This window comes from Staurois parvus, unplaced genomic scaffold (genome assembly GCF_062004578.1).
Source record: "Staurois parvus isolate SC_StPar_1 unplaced genomic scaffold, SC_StPar_1.0 ptg000277l, whole genome shotgun sequence".
Classification (NCBI taxonomy): Eukaryota; Metazoa; Chordata; class Amphibia; order Anura; family Ranidae; genus Staurois; species Staurois parvus.
In genome coordinates this window covers 1,368,031-1,393,949 of record NW_028318073.1, presented here as the reverse complement: position 1 = coordinate 1,393,949, position 25,919 = coordinate 1,368,031, and the positions used below count along the sequence as shown (strand labels likewise).

General features: G+C 41.1%; 1 protein-coding gene across 6 annotated transcripts in view; it reads left to right on the top strand.

The window, feature by feature from the left end:
- MAP4K3 (mitogen-activated protein kinase kinase kinase kinase 3) overlaps positions 1-25,919 on the top strand; it is a 478,522-nt gene that overhangs the window by 429,528 nt on the left and 23,075 nt on the right. For all 6 annotated transcript variants that reach the window (XM_089681775.1, XM_089681773.1, XM_089681774.1 and 3 more), the window contains 4 exons: positions 8,695-8,753; positions 18,049-18,152; positions 23,247-23,418; positions 23,503-23,571. In XM_089681775.1, coding sequence (XP_089537901.1) covers positions 8,695-8,753; positions 18,049-18,152; positions 23,247-23,418; positions 23,503-23,571 — 404 coding nt within the window. The remainder of the gene's footprint in view (positions 1-8,694; positions 8,754-18,048; positions 18,153-23,246; positions 23,419-23,502; positions 23,572-25,919) is intronic.

Below are 25,919 nucleotides of genomic sequence, written 5' to 3'. Positions count from 1 at the left end.
TGTCGGAACTCTCATAAATAGATTGTTATAGCAGGCAGTTGTTAATTATCATTCACAGGTCCCAGCAGAAGAGGAGGATGTAACTTCCTCCTCCTTGCTCAACCACGTACTAGCGCTCCGGCTTCCGCCTTCTGTCTTGCTGCTGAGATAGTTGCCAATGCTACCCCTGGCTGTGCTGCCCCTGGCATGGATGGGTATGTCTTTTTTCTGGATTGGGAAGTATCTTTGTTGGATTGGGATGTCTATTTGCAATATGGGGATGTCTCTTTGCTGGATTGGAATGTCTCTTTGCTGAATATATGGGGATGTTTCTTTGCTGGATTGGGCTGTCTCTTTGCTATATGGGGATATTTCTTTGCTGGATTGGGATGTCTCCGCCGGATTGAGCTGTCTCTTTGCTGGATTGAGCTGTCTCTTTGCTGGATTGAGCTGTCTCTTTACTGGATTGAGCTGTCTCTTTGCTAGATTAGGCTGTCTCTTTGGAGGATTCGGATGCCTCTTTGCTCAATATGCTGCATTGGGCTGTCAATTTGCTGAGTATATGGGGATGTCTCTTTGCTGGATTGAGATGTCTCTTTTGATGACTATATGAGGATGTCTCTTTGCTGGATTGAGATGTCTCTTTTTGCTGAATATATGGGGGTGTATCTTTGCTAAATATATGGAGATGTCTCTTTGCCGGAGTCACCATCTCTTTTTTAAATAAATAGGGATGTGTCTTTGCTGGATTGGGCTGTCTCTTTGCAGAATATATGTGGATGTCTCATTGTTAGATTGGGCTGTCTCTTTGAAAGGGTAGTGCAGCTGATGTCAGCGTTGGGTCCTGCACAAAAGAGTCTACCTTGTTGTGGTGGCAGACTTCACATTTTTGGGTCATAATATAATCCCTTACTGTTAAATCTTGAAAGCACTGTTAACATGATTCATTTTCATATATTAAAGAGGAACTCCATCCAAAAGGGGAAGTTCTGCTTGTCTGCCCCCCACTGCCACATTTGGCACTTTTTTTTTTTAGGGGGCAGGTACCTGGTTTTGAGAGGTACCCGCTCCCACTTCTGGGTCAGATTGCTGTGGTGATTTGAGATGGAAGTATGATCCCCCTTACTAAACCCGAAGCCTTCTGGGACACTTCACAGGTCCCAGAAGACTGCAACCTATTCACAAAATGCAGCGTCCTTCGCACATGCACAGTAGGAAACCAGCTGTGGAGCTGCAGGGCTTCACTTCTGGTTTCCCTTACTGAAGATGCTTGTGCCAGCATCCGAAGCCGATTGAAGAATCGACTCGGGTGAGGACATCACTGGACCCCCAAGACAGGTAAGCGCCCTTATATTTAAAGTCAGCAGCTACAGTATTTGTAGCTGCTGACTTTTAATTTTTTAAGTTGTAAAAGTGTTAAAATAAAAGTGGGTGCACTGAAGGACTCGGTGGGATGGCCCGTGAGTAGACCCTGGGGAAATTGGTGGTCAAGCCTAGGGGGGCCCAGGCCTAAAGCTGTGTAAGGGACCCAAAATTTCCAATAGATGCCCTGATCTTAGCAGAGGCTGCTGAAGATTTTCTTTGAAGCTATTCTTTGCTATTACTGGTCCAGCCTTGCAGCTGGCTATTTCCACCTTATCTGTTGCCTAGTTTATGGTGACCTGGACTGGAGAACTAATGATATGGATTATCCTATTCTTTCTTCCAGCCACATCTTTCACCTCCACCATCAGTCAGGAGAACTCACCAGATAACTGGGACTCCCTGGGTTGAGTGGGTTATAATGCACCGTATTCCCACAGGGGATCACTTATGCAGGGACCAGATCAATAGTATATTATCCAATGCCTTGGAAACCGAAAAGAGAAAGAAGAGCTCCAATACAGTAAGTCCCCGACTTACAAACGAGTTCCGTTCCAGGAGAACGTTCGTAAATCGGATTCGTTCGTACATCCGACAAAGTGAGTCTTATACACCTTTGACACAAATGTGTACAATGTAAAGCATAAAAAAATCAAACACACACAATAATACTGTAAATACACTATTTTTACTTTTACAGTTTCCTTAAAATGGTGGTACAGTACAACTGTAAATAAACTATTTTTGCTTTTACAGTTACCTTAAAATGGTGGTACAGTACCACAACTTGCATATAGTGGAAGTTACTAACTGGAGGTGGGAGTGTAGGTGGGAGGTGGTGAAGCTGAAGGATCATCAGCAATACCACTGGAGGGCAAGATGGAATTTGGCCCATACCTGATGTTGATGGAGCTGAAGGATTATCAACAATAGGAGATTGAGGGCAAGATGGAATTTGGCTCATACCTGATGTTCATGGAGCTGAAGGATCATCAGCAATAGGAGATGGAGGGCAAGATGGAATTTCACTCACACCTAATGTTGATGACAGTTTTTTTGATGGATTCTACCCTCTCTAAAAAAAAATGATCCAGTGATGTCTGAGTAGTAGCTTTTTTTCTCATCATAGATGACTGTAGCACTGGATGGCATTCTGAACGGCTGCTGCAACCTTTATGTATCATTCTACATTGGGGTCCTGTGCCGCAAAAACTAACAGTGCCTCTTCAAGTAAAGAATATCGCCTTGCCATTTCCTGTGTTGTGAATCTCTTTGGTTCTTCAGTTACATCTTCCTCTTCACTCTCTTTGTCTTTTCACTGGGCCTCTAATTCCATCAGGTCCTCATTAGTAAGCACAGCAAGGAGTTCAATGAAGTCTTCCCTTGCAGTTCTAGCTCCAGCTTCATGCTAAGGGTCACTAAGTTGTTGAAGACCTCTTTGAACTCCTTACCCATCTTCTCCAGTCCATGAACTTCATAAACAAACTGAGGTCAAAGGCTCTACCAAACCCCATTCATGGTGACAACCGAAACCTCACGCCAAGCCAAGTTGATGTTTTTTATGACCTTGTAGATGTTATAGTCCTTCCAAAATTATCGCAACTTTGTTCCTGTTTCCTTAATAGCCTTTACTGCCTGACGAAAAGTGTGACGTAAATAATATTTCTTAAAAGTCGCAATAACTCCTTGGTACATAGGTTGGATGAGTGCTGTAGTATTCGGTGGCAGATGCACTACTTTGACATTGGGATGAAAGTCATCCATGAATTGCGGTGACCTGGTGCATTGTCAAGCAGCAAAAGAATGTTGAATGGGATATCTTTCTCCAAACAATATTTCTTTATTTCTGGGATAAAGTGATGGAAAAACCAGTCATGGAAAATGGTCTCTGTAACTCAGACTTTGGATTTACTCTTCCACACAACAGTTAGAGAGCCCTTGGCTATGTTTTTGAGAGCTCTTGGGTTCTCTGAATGGTAAACTAAGAGAGGCTTTAGTTTCATATCACTGGAAGCATTCCTACCAAACAACAGAGTAAGTCTGTCCTTTGCTGCTTTGAAGCCTATAATCACCTTTTCCTGTTTCCTTATGTAACTTCGTTCTGGCATCCTCTTCCAGTACAGTCCTGTCTCATCGACGTTAAAAACCTGAGGCGGTAAATAAGCACCTTCGTCAATAATTTCTCTAAGTGTTGCTGGAAATACTTGGGCAGCTATGGTATCTGCAGTCGCGGCCTCATCACTTACGTTTACGTTGTGAAGGTTGGCTCTAACCTTGAATCTGTTAAACCATCCATGGCTGGCAGTAAAAGATGCACACTATTCACCCCGTTTTTTCTTTAAGTCTTCAAACAAGATTTTAGCTTTTTCTCGAATAAGCATTCAGCTGAGTGGGACTCGACGCTGATGTTGATCCTGCATCCACACATTGAGAAGTTCTCCATCTCCTCTATCACTTTACCACACTTTTTGAATATTATAATTGACTTCATAGGCACAGCAGACTTCACATGTTCCATGATCTTGGCCTTGTTCTTTAGAATTGTGCCAATGGTTGAACGATTCATATCATAAGAACGAGTGATGTCTTCCATCTTTTTGCCTCGGTCCAATTTCTCAATTTTCACTTTTGTTTCCATGGTTATTGCTTTGCGCTTTCTAGCAGTCCTCTTGCCATCACCACTGCTTTTCCTCTTGCTTCCATACATCCTGGGCACTGTAAAGTACACTATCGCACTGTACAGTAAGCACACAGCAGCACAACTGTGACAATGTGCAGCTGTGACAATGTCCGGCAGACACGTGAGCTACTTCTGCGATTTGTTCACATCTACGAATGTTTGTAATGCAAGGTCTGTTTGTATCTGTGAAAGTTCACAACTCAAATGTTTGTAGGTCGGGGACTTACTGTAGTGTAAAAAACTCTTTTTATTTAAAACTTCCACATACAATTAACAAAAAATCTGCTCACATTTTAAAAGTGCAATCAGTCCTGTACCCAGTATACAAGGTTTTTAACATACTACAGTTCCACTCCATTTTCATCCATGTGAACGCGGTCTGTGTACCCTATCAAACTGAGTCTTTCATGACTTCTAAGTGTCTCATGTGGCTTGATGTCACTTCCTGTACCTCCTGTACTACCTGTGCCTCGACATACGTTTTGTCATGATGGTATCCTCAGGATGCATTACCGCTGTGACGTTAAGCTGCATAGGACACCCGGAAGTGATGAGAGACACTGTTTGATCAGGTACATGGACCACATTTGCACTGATAAGAGTGGAGTGGAATCGTAGCTTGCTGAAATGTTGTATACCGGGTACAAGGCTGATTGCACTTTAAAATTTAGCAGATTTACTGTTAATTACTGTATATGTAGAAATTATCATTAAAAAGAGGTTTTTGTACTATTGGAACCCTAATTTCTCCTTTTGGTTTCCATGGTATTGGATAATATACTATTGATCTGTTCCCTGCATAAGTGATCCCCGAAGGGGATAAGGCACATTGTGACCCACTCAACCTAGGGGGGTGGTCCCAGGTATCTGGTGAGTTCTCCTGACTGATGGTGGAGGTGGAACATATGGTTGAAGATTGTTAATTCTAATGCACTAGTAGAAGCGAAAGCACTTTTTGATTGAGATAGGCATTCAATAGAAGCACTTTGGGTTGCATTTGGACACTTATTTGTTTTTATGTGACTGTTTGAGAAGTATATTGAGTATCATTTGGTGCAATTCTAAAGAAGCACTGTGTTTTCGTATGGTTATATAAACAAATTCAGTTATATGACTGCTCTACAGACTTTCACTCAGAGATCTCCCAGTATCTCTAATTCACGGATATTCTCCAGTTAGGCACATTCCACCCCTTAGGTTGTCCACCCCCCCCCCCACTTCCTGGGGGCATACAGATCTCTCCTTATATTCTGCAATTTAGCAGTGGAGGTAGTTCTCACCTATGTGATGATAGGGAACTTGTTCCCATTCATCATCCTGCACCTTCTGTTGCTTCAAATCAAACCAAACACTTAGCCGTTGGTACCCTGATTAGGTATATCTGTTCTCTATCAAATTTGGTTTCTGCACTCCCTGTGCATTCTTCTTTTCAAGAAGTTGCTTTTCTTGTCAACTGTTGTCCCTCTGAGGCCTTTCTCAGGTACTCTGGCCTTTCATTCTTTAGTTTTTTTTTTTGTTTTTTTTCTTTAAGATATGTTACTTCACCTTGCGTTCAGAGAGGTTACACCCTTAAAAGGGCATCTGTAAGAAAGGAGCCCTATTCTCCTCGTTGCCTGTGACATCTGTAAAGCCCTGGCCAAAGGTTTTGATTGACACAAATATTAATTCACGTGCAAGGTAACACGTACAGTAACCATTACTTTGCACAAATAGGAATTCACAGGCAAGGATATTGCTGCTACTAATATTGCACCTAAATCAACCATTTATCGGATCATTAAGAACTTCAAGGAGAGAGGTTCAATTGTAGTTAAGAAGGCTTCTGGGCACCTAAGAAAGTCCAGCAAACGCCAGGACCGTCTTCTAAAGTTTATTCAGCTGCATAATCTGGGCACTACCAATTCAGAGCTTGCTCAGGAATGGCAGCAGGCAGGTGTGAGTGCATCTGCACGCACTGTAAGGTGAACATTTTTGGAGGATGACCTGGTGTCAAGAAGGGCAGCAAAGAAACCATTTCTCTCCAGGAATAACATCAGCGACAGACTGATATTCTGCAGGTACAGGGATTGGACTGCTGAGGACTGGGTAAAGTCATTTTCTCTGATGAATCCCTTTTCCAAATGTTTCGGGAATATGGATAAAACTTTGTCTGGAGAAGAAAAGGTGAGCGCTACCATCAGTCCTGTGTCATGCCAGCAGTAAAGCATCCTGAGACCATTCATGTGTGGGGTTGCTTCTCAGCCAAGGGAGTTGGCTCACTCACAATTTTGCCTAAGAACACAGTCATGAATAAAGAATGGTACAAAAACATTCTCCGAGTGAAACTTCTCTCAGCCATCCGAGAACAGTTTGGTGATGAACAATGCCTTTTCCAGCATGATCGAGCACCTTGTCATATGGCAAAAGTGGCAACTATGTGGTTTGGGGAACAAAACATCGTCATTTTGGGTCCATGGCCAGGAAACTTCCCAGACCTTAATCCCATTGAGAACTTTTGGTCAATCCTCGAGGTGGATGAGCAAAAAAACCCCACAAATTCTGACAAACTCCAAGCATTGATTATGCAACAATGGGCTGCCATCAGTCAGGAAGTGGCCCAGAAGTCGACTGACAGCATGCCAAGGCAAATTGCAGAGGTCTTGAAAAAGAAGGGTCAACGCTGTACATATTGACTCTTTGCATAAACTTATTGTAATTGTCAATAAAAGCCTTTGATACTTATGATATGCTTGTAATTATGAGCTCTGAAGAAGGGAGTTCGACTCCCAAAACGCGTTAGCATATTTCACCAAAGGACCCCCGCTGTCTGAGACCATCATCTTTGGCTCCTTGTCTCTGTTTATATGACCTTCTTAGTTTGTGAGTATGCATTTTTGACTTTTTGATAAATTCCTATTTATCGCGGTAATGCACGAGGAGAGTGCACCCTGTTTTATTTGTTTATGCTTGTAATTATACTTAAGTATGCCATAGTAATATCTAACAAAAAGATCTAAAAACACTGAAGCAGCAGACTTTGTGAAAATTAATATTAATGTCATTCTCAACACTTTTGGCTAGGGATGTAGTACTGCTTGGCTCCCTTTATCTTCTTAATGGCCTCTCTGTTACACTGCATAGGGATGAAGTATCCTGGAAGCCAGTCCTTGCCTCCCTGCAACCTTCTTATCTCCTTCTGTGGAAATGTCATTCTCTCTCCCTATGTCCTATACAGAACATTCACTGCCTGAGAACATGCACATCCTAAAAACACATAGGGCGTGCATTGCCTGAGAGCACAAATGGCACACGGGAGCAGAAACTGCACACACTGGGGGATTTCATAAAAGTTTCTGTGATGAACTTTGTCTCAACTTGAGCACAGCCAATCAGCTTTTAAGCTTTTGTTTTAAAAGCAGTGTGAATAAATCAACCAAAAGTTGATGCGGGCACTACATTGAGATAAAAGTTGTCTCTGACACTTTTTCTTAATTCACTGTCTGCAAGGTGGTCACTGGGATCTAACAAAATATTCTGACTTCGTTGGTGGCAGTGTGTAGGAGACAAAGGCAAGATGGTTTGCAAAGATAAGAGATATCTGGGAAAAATATTTACCATTAATGCAAAGAAAATGTCACTTTAAGCTTGACAGGCAAGCCGTTTAGAACTACATTAATGGTCGCATGCTTCTGTGCACATACAAGAAAACATGCCATTGTCAGTTATTTTCTATTTCAGCATCTTTTAATAAAGTAGCAGGTTTATTCAGAGAACTTGCCTTTGCCTATATAATTTTACAATTTGGTGAAATTTAGCCCTTGTAAATATGGCAGCAGCTTGTGTCACACAATTAATGCATGCTAGAAACCTAAGCTGATAAAGACACTGCCTCTTTTGCATCATCCAGGAAGAAACTGCTTTGCATATTTTCTGGAAATGCACCTTTAGTCAGAACATGTTGAGGGCCCTGGAGCCCCACACAGCACATTAGACATCATACTGCTGAGTGAATGTAATTTATTGTGTGATTGGAACTGTGTTGTGGTGTGCGTGTGCACTGCCTCACAATACAGGGCAAAATTTATTCCAACAAATTATTTGTTTTTTACATGTAAATAACGTTTAGTTTTTTAACAATAAAATGTGTCACACAATGAGGGAGATATAATAAAAATAGAGTAGGCAGAATCTGGAGCAGCAGTGCATAGTAACCAATCAGCTTCTAACTTGAGCTTGTCCAGGTAAGCTTTGAAAATGAAAACTAGAAATTGATTGGTTAATGTGCATCACTGATCCTAATTTTGACTGCTCCAGTCTTAGTAAGTTCCTCTCAATGTATTAATGTGATGCAGAGGGCTACAGGAAGACTGCTTTCTGCAGTACACAGGTACATAGAGTTTTGTTTATAGAAATATGGAAAGTGACAATGTAGCATGATTGCTGATGCACTTGTACAGCTGTCTTTGAATTTTTGAAGCTTTCAACTAAACCTAGATTTTATTGCTTGTTGAATTAAATGGACCTCAAACAAATTCTAGTATTCTGCACAGCCAAGGAAATTGTGGTGACACCAGAAGAATTGTTCTGCTTTTAAAATACAGTGTAGCCATTAGGATTTATACACTGAACAACTAGCTATCAGGCATATGACTGTTTTGTATTGATTCATCTTTCTTTTTATTGCCCATGTCCAGGAAGTTTGCGGTTTCTGCAAAAATACCAGATACAAAATTTTGTCAAAAGTGCTGTGTTGGTAAGTCTTTTCTTTGTAAAACTCACTTACATTACATATTAATAAGAGTGTGTGCAAGTGTATTATCTTTCTGCAGTGAAGTAATTACAGTGAGAAATCTGTTAGTAAAGCAGTTCAAATCTACATGTTCTATGTTATAACACAGTGAAAATAGTACTTACTACAATGTTGTGTTCAAACCTGTTTGTGTGATTTGTGATTTAATATAATTCTTGTACATTATATTGTACACCATCAGTTTTGAGTTTGTAATATGGAATTGAGTGATATTGCTGCAGCATCTAAAGTACCAGTGTGGATTACTGTGGTAATGCAAAAGGAGCAATTTCCCTAATAATGTGCACAAAGTGATGGTAAAGGTTTTTTTTGTTATTATTAATAAATCCATATTATCCATATGTTGCACAGGGCAGCCCTGATCTCCTCATCTAGGGTCACCTGCCAGTGCTCCTAGCTCCTCCCCCCTCCCTTCGAGTGCCCCCATAGCAAGTCGTTTGCTATGGGGGCACTCATGTGGGCTTGATCACAAGCCGTGCTCTGTGTGTCCATTGCCCCCAGCTTTCTTCTCACAGGCTGTCATTGACAGGAGCAGGAGCCAATGTCTCCCGCTGCTGCCTCCACATGCAGTGAGGAGAGAGAAGAGAGAGCCTCTGCTCTTGAGCACAACGCTGGATCGAGATCGTATTTAGGGAGGGCTGGTGGGGAGCTGATCACAGAAGGTTTTTTATCTCAATACAGCGAATGCCCAGCCTATAGTAAAATGAGGGTTAACTACTTTGGAAGGTAGGGCATGTTTCTGCTATTCATCACTGTGCTACTTTAACTGGCAATTGGTTGGTCATGCAACACTGTACCCAGTTGAAAATGATATAATTTTTCACACAAATAGAGCTTTCTTTTGGTGGAATTTAATTACCACTGAATTTTTTTATTTTTTGCTATATAAATGTAAAAATACAGACATTTTTGGAAAAACAAATTTGTCTTAGTTTCTGTTACAATATGTTGCAAACAAATATTCTTTCTTCATAAATTTAGGCCAAAAAGTAATCTGCTACATTTCTTTGGTAAAATTAACCCAAATCGATGGTAATATTTTGCCCTTTCACAATAAACTCTTTATGAAACTAAAACTAGCCCAAATCAGTGTATATTATTTAGTCTTTGTAAACGTTATAAAGTCTGCAAACTATGATACACACACACATATATACAGTGGGGATCGAAAGTTTGGGTACCCCAGCTAAAAATTTGTATTAATGTGCATAAAGAAGCCAAGGAAAGATGGAAAAATCTCCAAAAGGCATCAAATTACAGATTAGACATTCTTATAATAGGTCAATAAAAGTTAGATTTTATTTCCATCATTTACACTTTCAAAATAACAGAAAACAAAATTTAAAAACCTTTGAGATTGACATAACCTGGTCTTCCCAGATGATGATTGAGAACAATCCATGAAACTGGCAGGTCTCAGCTTTGCAAAGGGGGCAGTGCATGCTATAAATTCTGCAGGGTGCCCAAACGTTTGCAGACGCCATTTTTTTGTTTTCTGTTATTTTGAAAGTGTAAATGATGGAAATAAAATCTAACTTTTGTTGACATATTATAAGAATGTCTCATCTGTAATTTGATGCCTTTTGGCGATTTTTCCATCGTTCCTTGGCTTCTTTATGTACATTAATACACATTTTTAGCTGGGGTGCCCAAACTTTCGATCCCCACTGTGTATATATATATATATATATATATATATATATATATATATATATATATATCAATCCCGATGTACTGTCGATCTCATTTCTTGAGGCCCTAAAATGCAAGGACAGTACAAATACCTCCCAAATTACTCCTTTTTGGGAAGTAGGCAGTCCATATTATTTAGTAAGAAGCATGGTGAGTTTTTTGAAGTTGTAATTTTTTTCTCACAATTTTTTTTTTCATACTGTTACCAGTGTAGTACAGCGTCGCCAAAACTGGTGTGGCAGTGATCAGGGATACTGACAGTAGGTAAAAAAAATAATACATTTACATTTTTTTTAAACTTTTTTTTTTTTACATACTGTAATAAGAGTAGTTCACTGTCACCATAGTGACACTGTACTACTTTGGGCAATGATCAGGGTTTTTTTTTATTTTTGTTTTTACATTGTTATTACTCATTGTTAATGATCACTGTTATACGCAATAGATTTAATTGTCATGAATGGCTTTCGTTCATGACAGCTTGCTTACAATTGTAATGCTGTGATTGGCTACAGCTAATCACATGGTACAGGGTGTCAGGTACCATATGATAGCTGTGGGCCAATCACAGCATCACAGTAGAAAGCAAGCTGTCCTGAATCGAAGCCATTCATGACAGTTTTGCTTACATGTAATCATGTGATCGCTATGATTGGTCATAGTGATCAAATGATACCCCAGCTGCTCACAGCAGCCGAGTACCAAGCATCATGAATCGTTGTGTCCACTGGACACAGCCTACACAGAATCGAGCCGCTATTGAGGCTATGGTCATTCAAGTATTTAAAGATGAATTCCATGTTTCATCGGTTTTCTGAGGCTTACGGTCTTACGCTCAACTCATCTAAAACGGTTGCTTTAAATATCTCGTTACCCGATTTGAAGGCTTATTACTGCCGGGAAAATTTTGATTTTCAATGGGCCCCTGGTTCTCTCCCCTATCTAGGGATTCACCTTACGAAATCTATATCGACGTTATACAAGGCCAACTATCTCCCGCTTTTCAAACGACTTAAAAATGACTTACTAGACTGGCAGGATCTCTCACTTTCCTGGTTCAGTAGAATTAATTCTATTAAAATAACCTTTCTACCAAGATTATTGTACTATTTCAGGACACTATCAATCATGATCCCCAAACGGGAACTGTTATTACTACATGCAGCAGTCTCTAGATTTGTGTGGAGGGGAAAACGCCCTAGGCTTAACAAATCTACTTTATTTTCTCTGAAGAGGCATGGCGGTTTGGGACTCCCTAATCTTTTAGCATACTTTCAGGTGACCCAAATAGCACAGTTATCGTGTACTACAGCCAGGGGATATGTCCCCCAATGGGTTGGGATTGAGGCTCTTTCATGCCGTCCATATGCTATTGGTACTCTCATGTGGCTTCCCAGTGGATTGCGTCCTCCTATTTTGTGTCCTACTCTATCATATTCATTATCGGTGTCTGGTAGATGGCGAGCTCGTAAACCTTTCCCCTCTCCGCATACCCCGTTGGCCCCGGTGTTTGGTAATCCTGAGTTTGCCCCGGGTCTGTCTTCCTCGAGGTTCCAGTGATGGATTAATAAGGGATTGTTACGTATCAGAGACTATTTAGATGGGGTTCATCCTCGGTCTCCTTAATATTTTGTGACTAATTATAAGATGCCTCACAGAGAAATATTCATACTCTACTCATACTCTATCGAAGATCTCGATTAACACTGATCTTGTTGAATCCAACTATACAACGTTACTTCAATGGTATTTGGTTCCTACTCGCCTAGCCATAATGTATCCCTCAGTGTCATCTAGCTGTTTCCGACGCTGTGGTCAAGAGGGTACCATGTTCCACGTTTGGTGGAAATGTCTAGTTGTGAGTAGGTTCTGGATCCGCATATTCAATTTTATATACTCAGTAACAGGAGTTAGTATCCGTAGATCTCCGGAAGTGGCTTTGTTCAATATACTACCCTCTGACGTCCCCAAAAAATCCACGAAACTAATTTTATACCTATTACTGGCGGCTCGCATTACCATAGCTAGAAGTTGGAAACAATCTTTGATCCCGTTAGGGTGAAACAAAAACTTAACTGGATAATGGTTAACGATAAACTGACAAGTATTGTCAATGAAGATATGTTCAGATTTGAGAGGACTTGGGAGCCTTGGATTAATTACATTACTGTATCATGAGAGTCCTACAGCTGACCCCCCCTCTTATTTTCTTATTATATCTCGTTCCACCATGTAGGTGGAATTTTTTTTTGCCATCTCGTTTTATGCTTTTTTATGCTTGTTTCTCAATAAAAATATTGAAATATAAAGATGAATTCCAGGTATAGTATATTTTTACATAGTTACAGTGCCTTGAAAAAGTATTCATACCCCTTGAAATTTTCCACATTTTACCATGTTACAACCAAAAACGTAAATGTATTTTATTGGAATTTTTTGTGATAGACCAACACAAAGTAGCACATAATTGTGAAGTGGAAGGAAAATGATAAATGTTTTTCTAAATTTTTTACAAATAAATATGTGAAAAGTATGGCGTACATTTGTATTCAGCCCCCTTTACTCTGATACCCCTAACTAAAATCTAGAGGAACAAATTGCCTTCAGAAGTCACCTAATTAGTAAATACAGTCCACCTGTGTGTAATGTAATCTCAGTATACATACAGCTGTTCTGTGAAGCCCTCAGAGGTTTGTTAGAGAACATTAGTGAACAAACAGCATCATAAAGGCCAAGGAACACACCTGAGAGGTCAGGGATAAAGTTGTAGATACGTTTAAAGCAGGGTTAGGTTCTAAAAAAAATATGGCAAGCTTTGAACATCTCCTGGAGCACTGTTCATTCCATCATCCAAAAAATGAAAAGAGTATGGCACAACTGCAAACATATCAAGACATGGTCGTCCACCTAAACTGACAGGCCAGTAAAGGAGAGCATTAATCAGAGAAGAAGCCAAGAGGTCCATGGTAACTCTGGAGGAGCTGCAGAGATCCACAGCTCAGGTGGGAGAATCTGTCCACAGGACAACTATTAGTCATGCACTCCACAAATCTGGCCTTTATGGAAGAGTGTCTAAAAGAAAGCCATTGCTGAAAAAAAGCTATAAGAAGTCCCATTTGCAGTTTGCGAGAAGCCATGTGGGGGACACAGCAAACGTGGAAGAAGGTACTCTGGTCAGATGAGACAAAAATGTTACTTTTTGGCCAGAAATAAAAATGCTACAGTTGTGGCCAAAATTATTCAACCCCCACTGAAATTGAGTGTTTTGGCCAGTTTGACATTGCTTTTGATCATTCAGTCATCTTGCTTACATTTACATTAAAGAGGCACTTGTAGGTCAGACAAATATAACATAACAGTTATAATGAAATAACCACAAATGTCTTTTCTGTGCTCACAGCATTATCAGTTTTATTCAACCCCCAAGTGACATTCAATCTTAGTACTTAGTACAGCATCCTTTTACAGTTATAACAGCTTTTAAACGTGAAGCATAGCTTGACACAAGTGTCTTGCAGCGATCTACGGGTATCTTCGCCCATTCTTCATGGGCAAAGGCCTCCAGTTCAGTCACATTCTTAGGCTTGCGCACTGCAACTGCTTTCTTTAAGTCCCACCAGAGGTTCTCAATCGGATTTAAGTCTGGTGACTGCGATGGCCACTCCAAAATGTTCCAGCCTTTCCTCTGCAACCATGCTCTAGTGGACTTGGAGGTATGCTTGGGATCATTGTCCTGTTGAAAGGTCCAACGTCTCCCAAGCCTCAGGTGTGTGACGGACTGCATCACGTTTCCATCCAATATCTCCTGGTACTGAAGAGAATTCATGGTACCTTGCACACGCTGAAGCTTCCCTGTACCTGCAGAAGCAAAACAGCCCCAAAGCATGATTGACCCTCCACCATGCTTCACAGTAGGCAAGGTGTTCTTTTCATCATAGGCCTTGTTCTTCCTCCTCCAAACATAGCGTTGATCCATGGGCCCAAACAGTTCTAATTTTGTTTCATCAGTCCACAGAACACTATCCCACAACTTTTGTGGTTTGTCCACATGGCTTTTGGCATACTGCAGTCGACTCTTCTTATTCTTTGGAGACAGCAAGGGGGTACGCCTGGGAGTTCTGGCACGGAGGCCTTCATTACGCAGTGTGCGTCTTATTGTCTGGGCTGAAACTTCTGTACCCACATCTGACAAATCTTTTCTCAGTTCCTCAGCAGTCACACGGGGACTTCTCTCCACTCTACGCTTCAGGTAGCGCACAGCAGTCGAAGTCAGCATCTTCTTTCTGCCACGACCAGGTAGCGTTTCAACAGTGCCCTTTGCCTTGAATTTGCGAATGATGCTTCCTAAGGTGTCTCTTGGTATGTTTAACATCTTTGCAATCTTCTTATAGCCATTGCCCTTCCTGTGAAGAGAAATCACCTCTTCTCTTGTCTTCCTGGACCATTCTCTTGCCTTCACCATGTTTGTAACCACACCAGTAAATGTCTAGAAGGAGCTGAGTATCACAGTCATTTTAAAGCTGCCTAATTGGTGCTTATTATGCTTGATTGCTGCTCGGTGACATCCACAGGTGTTTTCAATACCTGATGGAAAGCACCTGTATGAACCTCTGTTCTTCAGAGTGGTAGTCTTTAAGGGGTTGAATAATTGTGGCAATGAAGAAACCACATAAGAACCATTTACTACTGTATTACATAAACAATTGATGTCATTTTAGTTGCATTTGGGTAGTTACAACGTCCTTGTAGGATTTGATTCTGAATACAATTCCAAATGTACACTATAGTCCCTAAACCCCTTTACAGCATTGGGGGTTGAATAATTTTGGCCACAACTGTATGTGTGACGGAAAACTAACACTGCACGTCGCTCTGAACACACCATCCCCACTGTGAAACATGGTGGTGACAGCTACATGTTGTGGGGATGCTTTTCTTCAGCAGGGACAGGGAATCTGGTCAGAGTTGATGGGAAGATGGATGGAGCCAAATACAGGGCAATGAGGCACTATTTCTCCCATTGATGCCAATGATGGGGCACTATTCCTCCCACTGACACTAGTGGTGGGGCACTATTCCTCCTCCTAATATCAACATGCTTTGTTTACTCCCATTGACACCAAGACAATTTCTACTTCCAATGGCCACAGTCTGGCCCCCCTAAAATCTGGAGGACAATGTACTGGCCCTTTGTTTAGAACGTTTGGAGACCCCTGGTTTGGATCAAGCATTTATGTGTTAGAATGGCCCAGTCAAAGTCCAGGCCTAAATCCAATTGTGAATCTGTGGCAAGACTTGAAATTTGCTGTTCACAGACTCTCTCTATCCAATCTGACAGAGCTTGAGCTATTTTGCAAAGAAGAATGGGCAAAAAGTTCACTCTCTGTACAAAGCTGGTAGAGACATCCCCAAAAAGACTTGCAGCTGTAATTACAGCGAAAGGTGGTTCTACAAAGTATTGACTTAGGGGGTGCTGAAAACAAATGCATGCCACACTTGTCACATATGTATTTGTAAACAATGTTGAAAAGCATTTTTCTTTTTTATTCCTTCCACTTAACAATTATGTGAAACTTTGTGTTGGTCTGTCACATAAAATCCCAATAAAACACATTGATGTTTTTGTTGTAACATAATAAAATGGAAAATTTCAAGGGGTATGAATACTTTTTCAAGGCACTGTACTTTGTAATTACTATTCAGTTTGGGCCTGGCTAATGCCCATGGAAAGCTGGAAATCACTGAAATAAATACTACTATTTCAGTGATCTGCACTTGCTTCCCATGGCTGGCTCGATGCATTCTGAACACAGGAGTTCAGCCCCTAAACACGGGGGCCATTCAGAGAATGGTTTGCGTCTTCTAAATGAATGCATTGCGTTCTTTGATTGGAGAAGGTGAAAAGGAGGGGTAGTGATGTCACGTGAGAACCACTGCTTTGATGTAGTTCATTCAGGATATTACCACAGCAAGTACCCTTATGTGCCCAACATACATATGTGCACTGTTTAGCATACAGTAAAAAAAATCTAAAGAAAAGCTGTAAACAGAGCAATTTTGGACTCCAAAATGAGAAAACAATGAAGAATCTGTCAAACACTGGTATCTTTGCCAGTCATGTGTTTGAAGTCTATCATCCTTATCATGTGCATGTTCCAGTTATGAGTTAAATCCTTTGAAATCTGCTGTATAGCTTCATATGACCATTGCTTTATGTCTGTATGGGGTGTGATAGCCATTACATCCACCACAGTGGAGAGAGACAGAGGGATAGGTAGTTCAAGCAGCGAAAGGATGCTTGAGAGCTCAGAACAGGTAGCCACCTATTGGAATCTACTTGTGGGTTTAGCCCACAAATGGGAAGAGTCTGTACTTAGGACCAGTTCACACCAGAACACACAGGCTGGCAAATGCGTCGGAGCACAAAAAATGTATGGCAGGAGTCACCTTTTTAATTGTGCCATACTAACATATATGGCACTGTGGTACGATGCTGCTTGGTGGTCGCAAACCTGAATGTTTGGGCCGCCATTAACCATTAATGGCACCTGTGAGCATCTGCTGATGGTAGCACGTTCCCAGTAACTGGTGTGAACAGGTCCTCAGTCATTATAATTGTAAAAGTTGTGTAAAGATGTATAAGACCATGCTGGGAGCACACTTCCAGGGCTGTCTGGCCTGAAGGCCCCTTTTACATTATTGTGCTGTACTTTTGCAATGCTGAAGGACTTATGCTGTGCTGCCAAAAGCGCTAACAGCACCTTTTATGGTGCATTACACAGGGCATTCAAATGAATGAGCTGCATTAATGCAGTGTACGTTAACTGACTGTGCAAATGGTTGCTAAATAGACAGGTACCAGACTGACTGACTTTTGACCTCCATGACAGAGATTGTCGAGAGGAAGAGGTAGTATCTGTGTGAACAGACCAGTGAGTCTGAGCTGAAAAAGTGTAGAGTCTGTGTGAGCAGGCTAGGTCCAGACTGGAGACAACAGAAAGCCATGGACTCAAGTAGACAGCTCTGTAATGAATAGTCAGCAGACTGAAAAATTGATGTTTCTACATACAGTATATAATTATGAATTAAGCCTACAATCCTTTCAGCATTTTGAGTAAGAGTGAGCAGTAAGCTCTAAAACTCCATTTGGTAAGTGAACTGGGTCCTAAAAAAAACTTGAATTTGAAGATGATCCTTACAGTGGGTACATCAGCTGACATTTTGTATGTATAACTATGTTAGTGATGAAAAGATGAAAAATGTGAAAAATGGAGAAATAGGAAAGTGTTTTTGTTCCCCCTTACAATCCAATTTTGTAAATTTTTATAACCTGTATTAGAGAAATGACATATTGTATATTGGGTTGCTGAGGATAACATCCCCCATGCTTTAAGTCATTTTCTTGCCTGAACTGGAGAAATGATATCCGATGAGTTGCTGTAGGTAACACCTCCATGCTTGTTGCTGTTATCTATAAACTAGTGACAATGACACATTATTCCTTTCTGTAGTTTTGACTTCTCATACATTGCCTGTTTTTGTCTAGTGAGGAATCCATATACAAGCCATAAATATCTATGTGGAGCCCTGCAATCCAGTATTATACTCTTAGAATGGGTAGAACAAATGCAGAAATTCATGTTAATCAAGGTAAGGTTTTACTTTCTGCCCGTCTTGCCTGTGCTTGCATTGTAGCAAATCATAGCCTTTATACGATGCTCCATGAATCACAGCTTTTTTTTTTTTAACCATAGCCCTTTTTTTGTTTGTTTTTTTGCTTTTTGCAAAACATTCCAGCTGCCTGGCTATCATGCTTATCTAAATATTTCAATATACACTATATTGCCAAAAATATTGGAGCACCCCTACAAATCATTGGATTCAAGTGTTCCAATCACCTCCATGGCCACAGGTGTATGAAATCAAGCACCTAGGGATGCAGACTGCTTCTACAAACATTTGTGAAAGAATGAGTCGCTCTCAGGAGCTCAGGGAATTCATGCGTGGTAACGTGATAAGTTGCCACCTGTGCAGTTAGTCCATCCGTGAAATTTCCTTGCTACTAAATATTTCACGGTCAACTGTTAGTGGTATTATAACCAAGTGGAAGCAACTGGAAACAATATCAACTCAGCCATGAAGTGGTAGGCCATGTAAAATGACAGAGAGGGGTCAGCGCATGCTGAAGCGCACAGTGCGCCAAAGTCGCCAGCTGTCTGCAGAGTCAGTGGCAAAAGACCTCCAAACTTCATGTGGCCTTCAGATTAGCACAGCAACAGCACATAGAGAACTTCATGGAATGGGTTTCCGTGGCCGAGCAGCTGTATCCAAGCCTTACATCACCAAGTGCAATGCAAAGCATTTGTACTCTAGAGCAGTGTAGACGTGTTCTCTGGAGTGACGAATCCTGCTTCTCTGTCTGGCAATTTGATGGTTGTGTCTGGGTTTGGTGGTTGCCAGGAGAATGGTACTTGCCTGACTGCATTGTGCCAAATGTAAAGTTTGGTGGAGGGGGGATTATGGTGTGGGGTTGTTTTTCAGGGGTTGGGCTTGGCCCCTTAGTTCCAGTGAAGGGAACTCTTAAGGCGTCAGCAAGACATTTTGGACAATTTCATGCTCCCAACCTTGTGGGAACAGTTTGCAGATGGCCTCTGCCTGTTCCAACATGACTACGCACAATTGCACAAAGCAAGGTCCATAAAGACATGGGTGGAGGAACTTGACTGGTTTCAACCCAATAGAACACCCTTCGGTTGAATTAGTCGAGACAGCGAGCCAGGCCTTCTCGTCCGACGTCCGTGTCTGACCTCACAAATGCGCTTTCAGAAGAATGGTCAAACATTCCAATAGGCACACTCCTAAACCTTGTGGACAGCCTTCCCAGAAGAGTTGAAGCTGTTATAGCTGTGCAAAGGGTTGGCCAACTCAATATTGAACCCCACGCACTAAGACTGGGATGCGTGTAAAACCAGGTGTCCCAATACTTTTGGCAATATAGTGTATTCTGAGTCACTGATTCAAGTGGTACTGATTCAGTCTGTAATATGGGGGTTTGTCTCATTTACACATATTGTGCCTGTGTTTGAACAGGAAGCCACACTTTTGCCCTCCTCCATGATTACTCTTCATATGTCAAAGGCTGTTCATGACCCATTTCATGGGGGTAGGAGTGAACCTCTCTCTTCTGATGGAGGGTAGTTCACTTTGACACAACTATTCAGAAGTGGTGTGCATTTCTGGATCGATCATCACTTTTCTTCTCTGATACCCTGCACTGGAAGCAGAGTATCTTCTTTGGAATTTTTTTTTTTGGTGCTTCATTGTAGTTTTATTTTATGGAACTCTAAGACAGGGCTTGACAAATTTTCTTTGAATCTAGGAGCCAGCTAAAAAAAAGTTAGGAGCCAGATTTTTGGGGGGGTTTTAGCGTAGCGTGGGTTGTCAGCGCCCGGGCCATGCGACAATCACAGTAAAACTGCACCACGTTTTAGGCGCCACTGAAAATAGTGGCACCTGAAAATGTGTTTTGCTATTACAGCGATTTTTGCTGTGATCCCAAAACACCCAAGTGTGAGTGGAATCTCCCTGGTTCACACACATGCAATTCTGGATTTATTTTGAAACTCACAGATTCGCTTGACAGGTTAGATATTTTGTATTCCTATTGAGGTGGTTCACACAGATGCGATCCACACACATTGTGTTTTGAGTACCACTATGAAAAGGGCCCTGTCCGAGTTTGTGGCGGTGCATTCCAGACTCGCAAGCGATAGAGTAGAGTGGCATGCAGAGATAAGTGTACACATAGGATTGCTATTGACAGGAGTTTTCCCATTGAAGTCTATGGGAGGAGTTTTCTCCTTGAAGTCTATGGGAGGCATTTCCCATTGAAGTCTATGGGAGGCATTTTCCCATTGAAGTCTATGGGAGGCATTTTCCCATTGAAGTCTATGGGAGGCATTTTCCCATTGAAGTCTATGGGAGGCATTTTCCCATTGAAGTCTATGGGAGGCATTTTCCCATTGAAGTCTATGGGAGGCATTTTCCCATTGAAGTCTATGGGAGGCATTTTCCCATTGAAGTCTATGGGAGGCATTTTCCCATTGAAGTCTATGGGAGGCATTTTCCCATTGAAGTCTGTGGGAGGCATTTTCCCATTGAAGTCTGTGGGAGGCATTTTCCCATTGAAGTCTGTGGGAGACATTTTCCCATTGAAGTCTGTGGGAGACGTTTTCCCATTGAAGTCTGTGGGAGGCGTTTTCCCATTGAAGTCTATGGGAGGCATTTTCCCATTGAAGTCTATGGGAGGCGGTTTCCCATTGAAGTCTATGGGAGGCGGTTTCCCATTGAAGTCTATGGGAGGCGGTTTCCCATTGAAGTCTATGGGAGGCGGTTTCCCATTGAAGTCTATGGGAGGCGGTTTCCCATTGAAGTCTATGGGAGGCGGTTTCCCATTGAAGTTTATGGGAGGCGGTTTCCCATTGAAGTCTATGGGAGGCGACTTCCCGTAGAAGTCTACTTCTAATCGCCATTGAGATCTGACGCCTGGGATTTGTCAAGCCCTGCTCTAAGATGAGCCCCATCTTCAAAAGTGAAACGCAACCACAATTTATCTTTGTGTATCAGGGAATCCTTTTTTTTTTTTGGAACCTCAACCAACTTCTGATCTGAGTGACAGCCTGGATAATCTGGATCCCCCCAGATCATCCAACAAGCTCATGCAGATCCTTACTACATGTGGGTTTGGCTGTACCAGCCTTATCCTGGATTGGGGGAACTTGTGTAACATCTCATGGAGTGCACATATGGCTGAGCAACGTATTGCACAGTGTCCCCACCCCAAGCTGACAGTGTCTTTACTGGTGGGAAGCAGCCTGTCACAGGGCAGGTACCCATGTTTTATCATCTGAGGATCAAACTTGGATGGCTTGGAATGGCCGACGGATACTGTTGATTTTTTTCCCTTTGCCATCATGATGCCATGCCCGGTATCACTGATGTCACTGGAATGCAGAACGATTTTCATGGTGTTGAGATCCTGGGAAACACATGCACTGAAGACTCAGAGCTCCTTAGTCCTTCAGCATACAGGTGGATGCAGGGTGCATTGAGGCTCCTCACTGATTGTGGAAGCAGGATTTTTCCCTTCCTGGGGAACTTATGAGGATTTATGCCCCCCTGTGTGCCTGACCCCTACCTATCCTATGTAGTCTGTGTTTACAAAGCTATTGCTACCTCCTGGGGAGACATGCATTGCTCCCTCCCTGGAGCTAGATACCTACAACTTGGAACACTATGCCTAGCTAATCCACTCTATTCTTTGAGGTTCCCCCCTATATTGTTGGGAGTGGTCCCCTCCTCATTGTTATGGGCTAAATAGTACTTGATTGCAGGCTCTGACCACGAAGGCTATTAAAATATCACTACGTCTTTCCCTGCAGAGTCAATATCTGACCTGTCTGCATCCTTATTGGCCTCTGAGCCTTCAGCTGTGGAAACTTTATCTAATGAAAGATCTCACAAATCCTTGCCAGATTCTGTTACTTCTATGGAATCACCAGCAGCTGCTATAGATGTTAGGCTTAGAGCAGGGGTACGCAACCTTTCAGAGGTTGAGATATACCTGGACAACAAGATCCCCATCCCCAGCACTCTTAAAAAAAAAATACAAATATAAAGCCCCTAATAAAAAGATGCCACGAAGAAGACATAAGGTGTCACTGTAGTGTCCTCTCACCCTCCACAGTAATGCCTCCCCCATACACAGTAGTGAACTCTGCTCCCACACAGTATTATCCTCTGCCCACACACACACACACACACACACACTGTAGTGTCGCCCCCCCCCATAGCGGTGTCCCTATAAAGCAGTCTCCTCTGGCCCCTATAACAACTTTCTCTGCCCTGCCAGCAGTATTCTTTGCCCCCTTCACATTGTTCCCCAACATAAACATAGCAGTGTGTAGGTAGGAATCTCCTACAATAGATGTGGAGAGTGGGAGGCAGCACAGTACTGGATGGAGGGTGGGAGCTGCAGGAGTTAACTTTTCATGTCAACAAGCTGGTGGGGGAAGGAGGGCAGAGGGGAAGGTCATTTATAAACATTTCCCACCTAGAGCAGTTTTTCCTTTTTTACATACATGTTAAAGTGTGCTGTTTTGGCTAAAAAAATTACTTAAACCCCAAGAACCTATATATATTCTGAATGCAGAGGCCCTGTAGAATAAAATGGTGTAGGCTACAAACTGCATGATATTTGCACAACTGTTTATCATATCTATATTTCAGAAAAAAACACTAAAATTAATTTTATTGCACATGCGCACACACACACTTTAATCCTCCTTTTTTTTGTATAAAATAAAAGATGAGCTAGTGTTGATTGCGTGTGACTGCAAAGTAGCGAAACGTTTCTTTACAATTTTTATTCCAGCCTGTTGAATGTGTTTATTTATAGGTTTGAAAACACATTGCCATTTTAACAAGGTGGTAAAGAGCATACAAAAAATGTAGCTATCAGAAATCATAATAAACTTTTTGACTCATTCCAAATTGATGAGAGATGAGACTGAATTTCTTGCGGTGGATAAGTGCATTTCCTTTTTCTTTTTCTTTTTTTTTTTGTTATTGAAAATATAAAAATTAGAAAGTAAAAAATTTGCATATTAATTAAGGCTCATTGTTTAATTATACATATTTAGTTTATTGTTGCATTCTCAATATTTTATTCATGTTTGTATACAGCATATAGACTTCCCCTTGCCGTGCCCACTCATGGTTTTGGAAATGCTGGTGGTACCGGAACAGGAGTTTCCTTTAGTTTGTGTAAGTGTCAGCAAGGGCACAGACTTTAACCAGGTTGTGAAATTTGAGACCCTGAATCCCAATTCCACATCTTCTTGGTTCACAGAAACAGGTTAGTACATATTGTTTTATATTTCTGCATCCCTTCTTTCCTCGGCCTATACCACACTAGTAACATTTTATTCTTTATCTTCAGATACCCCACAGACAGATGTTGTTCATGTGACACAGCTAGAAAGGGATACCATTCTTGTATGCTTAGATCGTAAGTATTTTTATGTCTATTTATCTACAGTATCTATCCATCTACAGTGTGTGTGTGTGTATATATATATATATATAACTTATCTATATAACTACCTTGTGCCTTGTTGCTGTGCTTAGTCTTGCCATGGTGTAAGACCTGCAACATGAAACTGTCTTCCACAAGCTCACCTTAGTAGCAGTGTTTGGCTGTTCCTCACCCAGTTTTAAGCCTCCTACACAGCTGTTTCTATTTCAGTAATGACTGTGTATCAGCTTACATATGTTTGTGGTTAATCATACTCCCAAATCTAACCCTACGAAATCGCTGACTTTAAGCAGGTATACAAAGTGTGCAAGTGTAAGAATTGATGCTGCTTTGAAGCCAAATGATAGTCACACCAAATATTGATTTAATTTTCCTTCCGTTTGCTCACTTTGCATTTTATATATTGGAAACAATAAAAATAGTTTAGTGTGTGTATATGTGATATATATATATATATATATATATATATATATATATATATATATATATATATATATATACATACACACACACACACACACACAACGGGTAAAATAAGTATTGAACACGTCACCATTTTTCTCAGTAAATATATTTTTAAAGGTGCTATTGACATGAAATTTTCCCCACATGTCGGTAACAACCCATGCAACCCATATATACAAAGAAACCAAAACAAATAATTTCAAAAATTAGGTTATGTGTAATAAAATGGAATGACATAGGGGAAAAGTATTGAACACATGAAGAAAGGGAGGACCAAAAAGGCATGGAAAGGCAAGACATCAGCTGAAATCTATCAGTAATTGGAATGCAATCTTGCCCCTTATCAGAGCAAATTAATATCAGCTGGTTCAGTTTCAACTGATGGCCTATTAAAAGGTGTCTCATTACCAAGGTGTCGCACAAGAAACATCTCATGATGGGTAAAAGCAAAGAGCTCTCTCAAGACTTTCTCAACCTTATTCTTGAAAACATACATTGCTTACAGAAGGATTTCTAAACCTCTAAATGTTCCAGTGAGCACTGTTGGGGCCATGATCCGGAACTGTAAAGAACATCATTTCACCATAACCCGGCCACAACCAAGTGCTCCTTGCAAGATTTCTGACAGAGGAGTGGAAAGAATTATCAGAAGAGTTGTCCAAGAGCTAAGGACCACTTGTGGAGAGCTTCAGAAAGACCACGAGTTAGCAGATACAATTGTTTTAAAGAAAACAATAAGTAATGCACTCATCCGCCATGGCCTGTATGTACGTTCACCACGCAAGACTCCATTACTGAAGAAAAAGCATGATGGAGCTCGTTTGAAGTTTGCAGCACATTTAGACAAGTCTGTGACATACTGGGAGAACATAGTCTGGTCAGATGAGACCAAAATGGAACTGTTTGGATGCCATAGTACACACCATATTTGGAGATCAAATGGCACTGCACATCACCTCAAAAACACCATACCAACAGTGAAGTTTGCAGGTAGGAACATCATGGTGTGGGGCTGGTTTTCATCATACGGTACTGTTAACTTCATGTTATTAAAGGAAGGATGAATGGAAAAATGTACCAAGAAATTCTTGATAAAAATCTGCTGCCATCTACCAGGATAATGAAGATGAAACGAGGGAGGACATTTCAGTAAGACAATGATCCCAAACACAAAGCCAAGGAAACTCTCAATTGGTTTCAAAGAAAGAAAATAAAGCTGCTAGAATTGCCCAGCAAATCACCTGACTTGAACCCAATAGAAAATGTATAGATAGAACTAAAGATCAGAGTTCATAGAAAAGGCCCATGGAACCTTCATGATTTTGAAGAATGAAAGAGTGGAAGAATGGGCCAAAATCATACCTGAGCAATGCATGCGACTAGTTTCTCCATACAGGAGGTGTCTTGAAGCTGTCATTACCAACAAAAGATTTAGTATGAAGTATTAAATAGATTTCAGTTAGCATGTTCAATACTTTTTCCCTGTGCCATTCCATTTTATTACACATAATGTAACCATGTGCCCTCCAGAGGATTTACCCACCTTCCTGACCAGGCCATTTTTTGCAATACGGAGCTGTGTTACTTTAACCACTTGAGCTCCTGAGGATTTACCCCCCTTAATGACCAGGCCTCTTTTGCTACTCGGTGGTGCACTAATTCAACTGATAATTGCGCGGCAATGCTGCACCCAAATGAAATTTACGTCCTTTTTTTCACACAAATAGAGCTTTCTTTCGGTGGTATTTGATCACCTGTGCGCTTTTTATTTTTCACGCTATAAACAAGAAAAGACCAAAAATTTTGTACAAAAACAATATTTTTTACTTTCAGCTATAAAAAATGTATAGTAAACT